General features: G+C 47.4%; 1 protein-coding gene across 10 annotated transcripts in view; it reads left to right on the top strand.

Moving 5' to 3' along the window:
• Positions 1-12756, top strand: part of PPIP5K1 (diphosphoinositol pentakisphosphate kinase 1) — a 50098-nt gene that overhangs the window by 20909 nt on the left and 16433 nt on the right. For 7 of the 10 annotated variants that reach the window (XM_074880815.1, XM_074880819.1, XM_074880817.1 and 4 more), the window contains 8 exons: positions 188-411; positions 1434-1561; positions 2048-2162; positions 3606-3713; positions 5008-5124; positions 5418-5582; positions 6690-6780; positions 11809-11931. In XM_074880815.1, coding sequence (XP_074736916.1) covers positions 188-411; positions 1434-1561; positions 2048-2162; positions 3606-3713; positions 5008-5124; positions 5418-5582; positions 6690-6780; positions 11809-11931 — 1071 coding nt within the window. The remainder of the gene's footprint in view (positions 1-187; positions 412-1433; positions 1562-2047; positions 2163-3605; positions 3714-5007; positions 5125-5417; positions 5583-6689; positions 6781-11808; positions 11932-12756) is intronic. The other 3 variants (XM_074880822.1, XM_074880821.1, XM_074880816.1) reach the window with 1 other exon arrangement.

Raw genomic sequence — 12756 nt, 5'->3', positions numbered from 1 at the left:
AGAAGTAGCTTATTGCTGCAAATTAAAACTCTGTGCAACAGGTTCAGTGGCTTTTCCAGTTTAGGATTCCTGTGGGTGACATAATCAGAGCCCTTCTGTGCTGGGAGAAGTCAGTCCTAGCTGTCACTTGAAATCTCTGCAGGAGTAGTCAGGATGTGAGCGTGGTTTGGTGTTCTCTGCTGTTCAGACCTGCAGCTGTACCACAGTGAGACTTTAGAACTGATGCTGCAGCGCTGGAGTAAGCTGGAGCGAGATTTCCGCATGAAGAACGGGCGTTACGACATCAGCAAGATCCCCGATATCTATGACTGCATCAAGTATGATGTACAGCACAACTGCACGCTGAAACTGGAAGGCACAGCTGAACTCTTCAAACTCTCCAAAGCGCTGGCAGATGTGATCATACCCCAGGTATAGCCTGTCCTGCCTGTGTGATAATGTCTGTGGTGTCAGGTTCTGACCCTTTCCCTGTCTGTTTTCTCTTGATTCTCTTGCATATCAGCTCTCAAGGCAGTGCATCACAGGTATTTCTCAGATGTATCTCTTAGTGTTTGTGTAAGGCAAAAACCCTTCATGACCTAAGATGTGGCAGGGCTGGCTTCCTGGACAAGGATTCTGACAGTGTCAGAGTAATGAACAGCTGACGGAGCGGCTTTTGCAAGTTCCTCGTCGTGTATTAGAGTGCAGCTTCGAGCTGAGTGTGTGCTAGAGCAACATCCCCTTCTCCACATACAGGATTGTGCAGGGGAAGGGAGATTTCTGTGTTAAAGTGAAGGCTTGTTCTGGCAAGTTTTGTTATTTTTGTCAAACTAGAACGTGTTCAGTTTGCAGAGTTGACTTGCTTCTCACAAAGTTTATGCCCGTGAACATGGGAGGGGAAAGGAGGGCCACATGTAACAGACTTCTGTATTCACCACCGTTCTGTCCCGCTTCTGGCAGAAATGCTGCATTTATACAGGCTGAGCTTCTGCCAGCCAGGTCCAATCGCACTTGTGCCTGTGCAGAGCAGAAGTGGTCTTCGTAACTTTTTCAGAGTGTTCCTGATAGGTGCAGTTTGTCTGTTTCCAGCATAGTATTCAAGTTTTATCTTTGCAAATAGCAGTTGTTGCATTAATGCTCGTGCCAGGTCAGGGTATAAGTTTGTGTGTCACGAGAGGAGGTTCCCTGATGGTACTTGTGCCTCTCAGCGGTTGGAAGAACACTGACATCCCTGTCTAGCCAGGCTGGGATTCTTGGAAGAGGCTCTGTCCTCTGTTACCCTCTGCAATGTGTGGGGAAAAAAAAGAAAAGAGGTGCTGAGTGCCATTTCCTTTTCTGTCCTTGCTTAACTGTGGTGGTGCTTGTGGACAGGACTGTTGAAGTCCAGCCTCCTTTCATGCGAGGATGTGGAAAAGAACCGGGGCTCAAGGGTGTCTATTGTTTTGTTCCTGCAGGAATATGGGATTAATAAGGAGGAGAAACTGGAGATTGCTATTGGCTTTTGTCTTCCTCTCATTAAAAAGATCCAGTTGGACTTACAGAGAACCCATGAAGATGAGTCTGTCAACAAACTACATCCCTTGTAAGGATTGTGCTGCTGCTGCTGGTGGGGAGGGCAGCTCTGGAGCTGTGTGCGGGAGCCGCACCAGAGGAGTGTCCTGGCGTGGCACTGAGCATACACTGAAGGACAAACAGAGAGGGAGGTGTGTTGGTGCTCCTAGAACTAGAAGGGAAACAGAGAGGCACGTTGAGGCTGCTGAGCAGGAGCACGGTGCCACAGAAGCTCAAACCCCTGTAGCTGGATGGTGGTGCCTTGATCCATGCCTCTGCCAGGGGCATGTGCTGGTATGATGAGGCCACCTCTGCCCTACCACATGTCTCTTACTAGGATACCATAAATCTTGCTGCTTCTGTGCCCAACACTCTCACTGCTTGTTCTGTTCCTGCTGCTCTTTGACAGTTCCCAGTCTGGGGTTATGTTATTCCATTAAGCATGCAGAAATGCTGCTGTACAATAGATGGCAATTTGTTGGCAGGCTGTGAGTAACACTGGCTGATTTTGGTTTAGGTACTCAAGAGGAGTTCTGTCACCGGGTCGCCACGTTCGGACACGGCTCTACTTCACCAGCGAGAGCCACGTGCACTCTCTGCTCAGTATCTTCCGCTATGGGGGGCTCCTGGATGTAAGTGTCCCAGCAATGCTCACAGAGTAAGCCTCCCTGCTTTCTTTCAGTGGCCCTTTCCCAGGTGGACAGTGTGTGAATGTAGGTTGCCCCTCTAGCCAGCTCCCCAGTAGTGACGTGCACTAGAGGCCTCTGGCCAGCTCCGTCTCTGCTGTGTTTGCATGCTGCAGCTTTCTGCCTCTCTGGCACGTAGGAGGATTGTTCTTCCTCAGCCCTGACACTGCCTGCCTTGCTTGTACAGAGGCATGTTTTTGCCAAGAGCTGTCCTGCTGGTTTCAGATGAGTAGACCGCTTACCTGTGTGGGAGGATAGCAGTATGAGGCAATGGGAATGAGGGAGTTTCTCTCTTCCTGCTTCCTTCAACCCTTTATTTCAAGAGCTTGGCCCTGTTATTTAGTGACTTTCTGTCAATTCTAAGTCAAGAAAATCAGTTTTCTTACGGAGGAAGTGACTTGAGGTTGCAAATGCATAGGGGGTGTTCTCTACCAGAGGGACAGATGATGCATTTTTAGGGAACTAACTCATCCAATCCAACCTTCGCTTGCTCTCATAACAAGCTTCCTGAAGGAATTGGCATGCAGACCCTGAGAAAAGCTCTGCTTTAGACTCCTCGAGAGGCTCTCTGATTTATCTTCCCCTTTTTAAGCATGGTGTTCTGAAATGCCTTGAGAGTTTGGGGTTGCTTAGCAGGTGTGATTTCTGATGTCTGTGGAAGCTCAGTGTGTCTGCAGGCAGTGATCATGCAGGTTCCTCTGAATTGCTCACTGAATAAGATGCTACTTTATTCCCTGACTTGAGCGTCAGAGGATGCTGTGTTGCCAGCACAGGGATATTGGGCTGCATCTGGGTTTGTTTGTGCCGGCAGGGCTCATTTTATGTCACTCGGTAGTGAGATGCTCCAGGGCAGCGTGGGTGGCCCTTCAGGTATGGCTGTTTCCTGGCAGTGAGGGGTGGTCTCTCCTGCCTGGCCTCGTGGAGCTGGGGGTCCAGCCTGGCTCTGGACGCTATTTAATTCAGTACCATGTAAGAGCAGCGTCACTTGGTCCCTTATTTAGCACAGGTGCATCCCTTGTGCTTTTTCTGAGATTTCTCTAAACTGCTCCACTCTGTAGACCACTACTTGAGAATGACTGTGTTTGGGAGCCTTCTGTGGGTTGTGCTTTCCTTGGGTCAGTGTGGCACAGGGGGCTTGCAGCTGGGTTGCTCAGACCTGCCCGCGGGTTGTAGGGGAAGCTGTGGTGTCCCTCTGTGCAGTTGCTTCTTGCCATAAGCACCCTGCTCTCACGGCAAGGCTGTCTCTCCTCGTGCAAGTTCAGCAAGGTGTTTTTTGTCCTGACAAGGTTGTTATCTTGTGGAGAGACAAACTCTCTCATACCCATTTCTGACTGCTGCAAGGTGTCTGCTGTTGCTTATTCCATGCAACTGTTTATGTGTATATATCAGGAAAACAAAGACCAGCAGTGGAAGAGAGCCATGGACTATTTGAGTGCTATCTCAGAGCTGAACTACATGACCCAGATTGTTATCATGCTCTACGAGGACAACAACAAGGTGAGGGATATAGCCGTAGGATAAAATCCTTCCTGCCATGATGCAAGGCACAGTCCCTAGCGATGAGTTCAGCTGGGAAGTTTGTAACCTGAGCTCTCTCAGCTTGTGAATAAAGATGGATGGATCGTTAACACAACTGCTAGTTTTTATTTTTAGGTGGGAGGCAGTGACCCAGTTAACGCTTGTTACATGTAAGCAGAATGCTACCCCGAGCAGTAATACCAAACTTAAGTGATCAATACTGTCTATTTTAAAGCGTTTCCTAAAGTGAAATAATTTGCTGTTTCTTAACATTAATTACAAATGAACAGTAGGGAAAAAACCCCAACCAAACAAATGATATTTGGCATTTTTTTCCAAATATTTTTAGGAAATATCCAGAAATTCCACATTTGTAAACTTTTTTATTTTAAAAATACACTGATATAGTTAGGGGAGTATATACTGATATCTTCAGGAAGTAAAGAGAATCATTTAAAAACCAGCTGGAATGTGGAAGCTGATGGTGATGACCATAAGTAGGTTTGGCACCGAATGCACGTGCTGCTCCCAGGTCCTGTGACGCAGGTCCGACTGCAGGAGGTTGTTGGGTGAGGGGAGCAGTCGCTGTCCTTCATATGCTACAGAGTTAGAATCTTGTATCACAGAGCTGATGTGGGATTTTAATGGTAGAAGTGAAATATTTCCTAGTGCTGTTTGTCAGAAAAACCCCCAAAACTCTGAATAGAGTTCTTAGTGGTGTAAATCTGTTAGTAGGTAGGTAGAGGTGGTGAAACTTTTGGTTTTCCATCATTAGTGCCAGATACTGAAAAAGCTCTGGATTCCCTTAAAAAAAAAATAATATTAGAGATGGTTACTTAAATCTTGGAACAACCTGACTGAAGGTCCAGGAGGGAACCAATCTGTCCCTGCCCCAGTGTGTGCTGGTTTTGCATCAGGAGTGGATTGGAAGGGGATATGTTTTAGGTTTGTGTGTGTGTATATATATGCATATACATATATACACACACATATAACCCAATTCTGTTTTGGTCCTCTGGTGGCTGTGGTCACAAAATAACAACAATTTGAATGCCTTGGCTTTGTGCTGATAAGGGCTGTCCTTTTGGACCAGACAAACCTAGAGCCGTTACATTTGTGGTATCTTGTTGCTTCCGCTTTCCTTCCCGAAGGATGCGCTTGGGATGCGTGCTGTACCGGCATGGCGGGGTGGCCCAGGTCCAGACCGTGGCCTGTGCTGACAGCAGGACTGGTTTTTATTTATTTACTTATTCCCCGTGCCTCACGTTCACAGGACCCATCTTCTGAAGAGCGTTTCCATGTGGAGCTGCATTTCAGCCCCGGCGTGAAAGGCTGTGAGGAAGACAGAAACGTGCCCACGGGGTTTGGCTTCCGTCCTGCCTCCGCAGAGGTGAGCGCGCTGCCCGCGCACGAGCTGCCCTGCCCGCTGGGGGAGCGCTGGCCCCTCGGCAGCCTTGCGGCTCTGCCGGGCTCTGCTGCCATCAGTCTCCAGCAGCAGATTTTCCTCTGAGCTTTCTCTGGTGCCCGTGGGCCGTGAGCAGGCCGTGTTCCCCACCGAGGGCTCTCCAGGGCAGTCTCTGAGAACGCCGGTGTCCTCTGAGCTGAGCCCAGGGCTGGGGCCGGTGCCTGGGCAGTGCTGGCCAAGGCCACGTGCCTGCAGGGGTCAATGTCTTCTTACTACAGAACGAGGACAAGAAAGCAGACCAGGGCAGCCTGGAGGACCTCTCCAAGGAGAAGAGCATCGATGAGCCAGACCGCGCCCAGCAAAGGTCTCCGCAGCCGTCCGAGCCGGTCAGCGTGCAGCGAAGATCACCGCTGATCCGGAACCGGAAGACAGGCTCCATGGAGGTAGCAATTTGATGGGCGCCCTTGGTTGTTCTAATGAAAGTCTTTTGCTTGGTGTTGGTTTCCTGGCATTCCTTTTAACGTGACAGAGCTGGAGTTGGTTCTGGGAGAGGATCTGCATAAGTTAGAGGGGTTTGTTGGCAGGCAGACCTCCCAAACTCCTCCTTGTTGAGGAAGGACGGGGGGAACACAGGTCAGAGGAATTGATGAGGAAAAGCGAGTAAGGAAATGTTTGAGAAACACGAGAATTATTTGGATTATGTGCTCTTTAGAGCCATTAGTGCAACCAGCTACAAGATTGCATGCAACTTCTTCACCTAGCCGCATGGAGATCTTTGCCTTCCCTTAGACTCCAGCCTTTGCCTCTCACAGTTCAGCTCCACATTTCTTGTTCCTGTCTCATTTAAGATCTCAGGCAGATCGGAGGTCCCTGCTAACTGGTGGGTTTATTACAGAGTGTTTAAACTGTCAGGGTTTAGAACTGTCCCATTCACTGACCTGCTAAAGTAACAACAATTGATTTTACTGTTCTTACTTCTCTCCTTTGGGCCGTTATATGTCATTAGACTAGCTTCACAGTTGGCAGGTAGCTGGCCTCTTCAAAGAGCTCTAGAATTGCTCCTCCTTTTGAGGGGTTTCACAGGCATTTTTGCTCTCCGTTTCCTCAACCAGTGAAATCAGAGAGTCAGGGCTTGAGGTATTTGTTAGCTGGCTTCCATCTCCGTGTCACTCATGATGTAATCTTCACATGCAGCACTTGGGGCTCTTTGTAACAGGCACATGCTAAGTTAAAGGAGATGTACATTCCTGCTGCTAAAGAAGGAAGTCTGTGTCCCAGTGATCCCAGCAAGAGTCTTGGGAGACAAGGAGCTCAGTACATGAGTCCCTACATACTTTTGAAATCTCCACTTCCACAACCCAACACAAACTTGAAATTAAAATTGAGCGTGCACTGTCACAATCTTAGCGTGTGAGTACCTTTATGCTTCTTGAAAATTGTGATTTTAAGGAAGAGATGTACTTTTCTTTACCTTCAATTGATGTATAAAGGCTTTTGAGACCAGTGGGTACCTTAGAGCATGACACTGATCACACTGTCGGTCTTTGCAGGTGCTGTCTGAATCTTCTTCCAAATCAGGAGGTTATCGCCTCTTCAGCACTTACTCCAGGCAGTCCTCTGAGATGAAGCAGAGTGGCTTAGGTACTGTACTCGGCCTGTAACCAGCCTGCTCACCTCTACCTCTGTATTTCTGTGGGCATCTCTCTGTCTCTCCACATACACATCTGGCTTAAGTTCCTTGTATGTGTGTCTGTGTGTATTATGTCTTCTTTCAGAGTTACTGTTTAGACCACTGTAGGGACTATCTCACTGTATTTCCTTTTGTGTATGATCTTCTCCTTCAGCTTCTAGCAGCAGAAGATGCACTTTTCACCCTTTATAGCATGGGAGCCACAGAGCAGGCTGCGTACTTGCAGGTTGTCGTTCTGGTTCCATGTTGCTATCATTTGTTACACCATTTCTGAACTTAGTGGGAAGAGATGATATTGTGTGAGAACCAGCGTGCTTTCTGTTCTGCAGAACAGCAGTTTACATGCGAAGCTGCTCTTTGTGTAAGACTATTCTATTTCTACCTTTGCTTCATAAAGGACTCTTGTATGGAACAGATCTGTCGTCTGCAATGATGTTTGGCAGCTCTCTAATTGAACTGGGATCCCTGGTTAACCATTCTTTGCATGGTAGCCAGCAGAAGAGAGTATTTTGGGGCACCTGGTGTTCTCTGCCTGTTCTTGAGTACCATTCCCTGTCATCCTAACCTAAACTAGTTGAAATTCTTCCTGAAATATTTTTGCTAAAGCAAGATCTATTTGTAAACTGAAAAGCTGTCTTTGCTGTCATGAGGTTCAAAGATAGCTGTGAAACCTAGATCTTGCAGATGACTAATAAGCACCAGGAAGTGGAAATGCCCAAGTTATGCCCACTTTCTTTTTCTTTAAAACAATTTTTGCATTACAGCATGGCTGTAGACTTGCAGCAGTTCTGACTCATCAGTTCTTTACTCTGTTACGTGGGCATCCCACAGCCAAGAGATTTCTGAAAGGCCTGATCATTTCTTTGTCACTTTTGAATGAGCTGCTCCTTTGGCAGCTAATCCTTACCAAGCAAAGGGAATTTTCTTCAGAGTAGTTAGGAAGTATCCCTGGAGTCTGGCAGCTGTGCTCCCAGCCAGTTGAAAAAACTGAGAACGAATGGCTGATACATGTTATTTTCATAAAGGCACAATAGCCTTGGCCCTAGTGGTTTTTGAGTGTGCTATTTCGTGTGGTGCACCTATGTACTTCTGCCTTTTGCAGACCACCTGCAGGGTTAAGTAAACTGTAACAGACTGCTGTGCTTAGGCCTGACGAAACCTGTGGTTATTCGGTGAATCCATGTGAATCAATATGAGAATTTCCGAGATGGGACTCGGTGCATCTCCTTGGAGATGCTACATAAAAAACTGTCTTTACTGTTTGGATGTCTGAGTACCAGAAGGCATGTGCTCAGGGAAGCAGATATTACAGTCTATTTACTGCAGCCTTTGCCAGGTTTCTGAGGAATGTCTGTTTTGGCAGTAGAGAAGAATACTGCTGTACTGGACCCTGGTATGGCACTACTTTTCCTTGACAACAAAATTTGAAATGTGATCCCGACAGGTTTAATTTCAGGTTCCTGCCTGACTTGCCGTGCTGGGAAATCTGTGCTGGTCACTCTCCCAACGGTGAAGTTCTGCAGAGACAAAACTTTGAGTAGGAGTTGAGAGCAGACCTATCACTGGGTGCTCAGTCCAGCGTCACTCCTCTCTGGAGAGTCTCGCAGCTGCAGGCGCAGAAGGGCTGAGCAGGAGAGACCCGTGGTGCAACACCAGCTTGCACAGTCCCTGGTTATTAGGATGTCTGTGTTTCTGTGAATTTCTCCCAACCTAAGAACTGTTAAGAAGAATGATGCCTCTTTACCTGTAAAAGTCAAGCTCTTCAAGGAATCTTCCTGATTCCTTTCCTGCTTGTTTTGTAGAAATCTAATTTCTTCCCCCTTTGGGATCTGAAATGTGCGCTCTCTGTGAGAAATAATATAGAACTCACAGGAGCTGGAACTTTGGCTTTAATACTTGTCTCAGCAGCTGTGCTATGAGGGGATTCATTCAGATACTACCTGTTGTTTCTGAGCTTTTCTGGAGCTGAGCCTACCTCCTGTGGCCTGACCTTGTCAGCAGCTGGCTATCGTTATCTCTGGGAGAATGTGTGTTCAGGCATGCAGGAATGGGGAACAGGACACAGCTCCTATAATAACCCTGCTGCCATAATTGTGTCTTTACTGTAATTTAAAAAATGCCTTGAAATGTCTGTTTGCAAAAGGGACAGGCTGCAGCTTGCTTTGTCTATGTAAAGTGGTGCTTTGGAGTATGCCGCATTTTCCTGGGCAGGAGCAAGTGCGTTATTGAGGATTGTCTGCAACAGCGTGTATGCTGCTAGCTCGAGAAGCCTAGGGAAGTGTCAGTGCCTTTCTTTGCTTGCAAGAACACTTCAGAATGGGGTAAAACCACTCCTTGCTGTTTGAGTAATAGAGGTGGTGTATTGCCGGGGGGCATGAAGCTTTGTGCCCAGCCTCCCATAGGGAAATCGGGGATGTCCATTTTTTAAACATCTAAAACATTCAATGTGCATCTGAAAATTAAATACACAAAAAAAATCCAGCACATACAGTAATTTCTAGCACATGTTGCTAGATCTTAAATCCAAATGGCTAGTACACCATTATGTTCTTTAGGATGCATGTGTGTGTGTGTGTTTGGCTACTGTGGTCTCCTAGAGCTCACGTAGACAATTGCTGTTGTCTGTAGAGTCGTCTTTGTAAATTCTCTTCTGGCTTAAGGGTGTTAACAAAATGCCTCTGTACTGTAGGATGGCAGAAACGCTGGGGTATCCTAAGCATACTGATTAGTAGCACGAGATTGCTCAAGATAGAAAGTCACAAAAATCTGTTCCATTTTTATCTGCCACTAAATGAGTCTGGGTTTTGTTTGTTTGTTTGTTTTTAAGCCATGGAAGGACGATTAGGAGCATCATCCTGGCTGCTGCTTGACAAAATTTTGTTTGCATTCTGACAGATTCCAATTCATGCTGAGCCAGCACTGAGGTTCAGTTTAAATCATTAGGAGGAAATTTTCTAAGACTTATGTATCAGTCACCCTGCAGGCAAGAGTTCTTTGCTGGTTTGTCCAAGGACACGTGTGTGCTGATCTGTCCTGTGGAAAGCCACCAGCAGTGTCCCGGGGGTGGAACAGCTGCAGCTCAGTGCACACGAGAACACTTTCGGTCACCCCTCACTGTTCTCAGGAGCAGGTATTGTCAGCTTAGACTGAGCTTACATGTGAATAGCTCAAAACTCAGGATCTGTGTTTTCGCCAAAGAAGTTCTGCCTAAAAAGGAGCTTTGCAGAGAAGGAGCTGGGGTTCTGAAGAGCAACAAGTGGACATGAGGCAGCGGTGGCAGTAGCTACCAAGGAGGGCCAACGGCATGCTCTGCTGGATTGGCAGAAGTACAGCTGAGGGATTTGGTTCCTCCCCTCTATTTCCCTCTGCGAGACTCCCCTGAAGTGCTGCTGTCCTGTCCTGGGCTCCGTGGCGCAGGAAGGGTGCGGGTGTAGCGGGTATCAGCCCATGAAGGGTCAGTGGAGGTGGATAGGGGCTGGGGCACACGACCTTGGAGGAGAAGCTGAGAGAGCAGGGCTTGTTCAGATCGGAAGCTGTGGGGAGCAGAGACCTTAATGCTGTTCAGCCACCTAAATTGGGAGGTTACGGAGATGACAGACTGTCCTTCAAGGCACATGGTGATAGGACAAGAACCAGCAGCATGGGAAATCCCAGTTAGCTCGGAGGAACAAGTTTTTCACCATGATGTGCCAGATACTGGAACAGGCATGCAGAGAGGTTGTGGAATCTCCTTTCTTGGAGGTATTCAGAACTTGACTGGACAAACCGTAGCAAGCTGATCCAAGTTGGCCCTGCTGGGGCGTTGGGAAAGAGGCCTCCAGAGCTTCCTCCCAACTTAAAGCATGCTATGATGCTGTATTTTAGAATTGAGAGCTGCTTGCAATATAGGCAGGATCTTTTTAACAGTAGTAACAGCTGCACTGTTCCAGTTAATAGTAATAGACAGTTTGTCAGGTTTTTTGCCTTGGCAGACAAGGAGGAACAAGATCAACCTGCTTGTTTTTGGAAGCCTTTTGTGTATGGGAGTAACTTGTTCTTAGCAGTTGGTATTCTCAGTACAGAATGCAGCATCAAGACAGTGTAGCAGAGAATTTATAGCCAATCAGTGGCTTTGTCTGACCCATAATAAGGTTTTGTCTAACTCACAATTGCTTTCCTCAGTCAAAAGAATCCTGTTTCAAATGCCTGATGTTCCCTAAATATCACAAAAAGTCAAGTCACTCTACAGATCAGTGTTCCTTGGAGAAGCAAACACCAGCAGCTGCCAAAGCCAACGGTATTAGGTTGCCCTCCTGTGCATGAGCCCATCCCGCATGCTGTGTCCCTCGCTGTAGGGTGAGCAAAGTTCCGTGCTGTGTGTGCATCTGGTGCTTTGCAAGGGCAGTTCGTGGAACGATCGGACCTGCTCTGGATAGCAGAACATGACCAAGTGGACGTGAAATATCACCTGGGCAGCAGCTTGTGAAAGAAAGCTCTCTGGGCACATGGCTTTCCTTCCTGCTCGACAGAGTGATTAATCTGCATTTGCTGATCAACGGATCAGGCAGTCCTTTCTTCTCGATGTCCTATAGAAAAAGGAGCTTTCCAAAGAGAAAGGGCAGAAGAGCAGAGAAACGAAGCCCTGTGACATGTTCATCAGTGATCTGACATCCTGCCTTTCCTGACATGAGTATGTAGGTTTGCTGACTGGAGGGTGTCAAGGTGTTTCTCCTAGGTCAGGGCAAGAAAGCCAAATGGAAATAGACCCCTGGATGGAGTTAGGAATTTTCCTTGTGCTGAGTTTTGGGCTACCTGTTGTGCATTTGACACTACTGAATTTGGAATGGGGAATACTGCCTCCCTATGCTCCCCAGCATATTTTTTTTTTCCTGAGATTGCCTGCGAAGTGGCCAGTTCATTCCTCATTCTTTGACTAACCCTGCTTTTCTGTAGTTGCATGCAGTGGAGATATAATACTAACACCTTCCATGCCTTTCCAGGGTCACAATGCACCGGCCTGTTTAGCACCACTGTGCTGGGAGGCTCCTCCAGTGCCCCCAACCTCCAGGACTACGCACGCAGCCATGGCAAAAAGTTTGCCAGCAGCCTGACATACAAAGACGGTATGTGTGTTCCCCGTGCAGCAGGTGCTTAATTTGTGGACTTTGGTGTCTCAGGATGCTGCTGAGGCACAGACTGAGACTGCTAAGAGGAATGACAGGTGAATGTGTATTTTCGCCGCATCTGCAGTAATGCATTTTATCATATCACAAGAAATTGTGATCCTTGCTAGGACAAGACAGGAGCTGACATTGTGCAAGGAGTTTCACGCTCATGTATGGTATTCCTGGGGTCTGGTCTGCCATTTTAATACTACTTGCTGTTGTAGAGGAGGATTTATTGGTCTAGATATTAAATAGGCTTGTCCTGGTATGGAAATCCAGCACATCACATCATCTTGTTTACTTTGGTGATCTTGCTGATGCTAAACAAAGCTTTTGTGGAGACAGTAATCCTCACCCTACGGCAGATGGAGCCATCCCAAAGGCAGAATGACGAGCTTGGGGGTGGATAAATGGGTACTAGAGCAAGGCTAGGCACACAGAAGCGTCCGAGGTAGCTGTCAGAAAGCAAGTGTAATATGCCTGGAATGCTTGAGGTAAGTGGGATACTTAGATGAAATACTGCAGAAGGACTGGGAAGTCTAATTATTGTGCAGTTCTGTGGAAACTGCCTTAAAGTTCAGTAAGACAGTCTGATAAAGTGTATTTGGGTCATTAGTATAAATGTTGCCCACTGCATGTGGGTGAGGGGGTGTTGCTGGCTGCAGGTTAACCTGCAGGTACTACTGGTGTGTTACCCCTTGAAGAGCAGAGAGTGTGTTGCTACTTTCAAGGAAATTTGAGCACAGGGAAAGACAGATGTCCTGGAGGAGCTGGAGGGGTGTA

The sequence above is a fragment of the Strix uralensis genome, chromosome 11, assembly GCF_047716275.1.
Source record: "Strix uralensis isolate ZFMK-TIS-50842 chromosome 11, bStrUra1, whole genome shotgun sequence".
Classification (NCBI taxonomy): Eukaryota; Metazoa; Chordata; class Aves; order Strigiformes; family Strigidae; genus Strix; species Strix uralensis.
The sequence above is the reverse complement of the archived record's forward strand: the minus strand, read 5'-3'. Positions and strand labels throughout refer to the sequence as shown.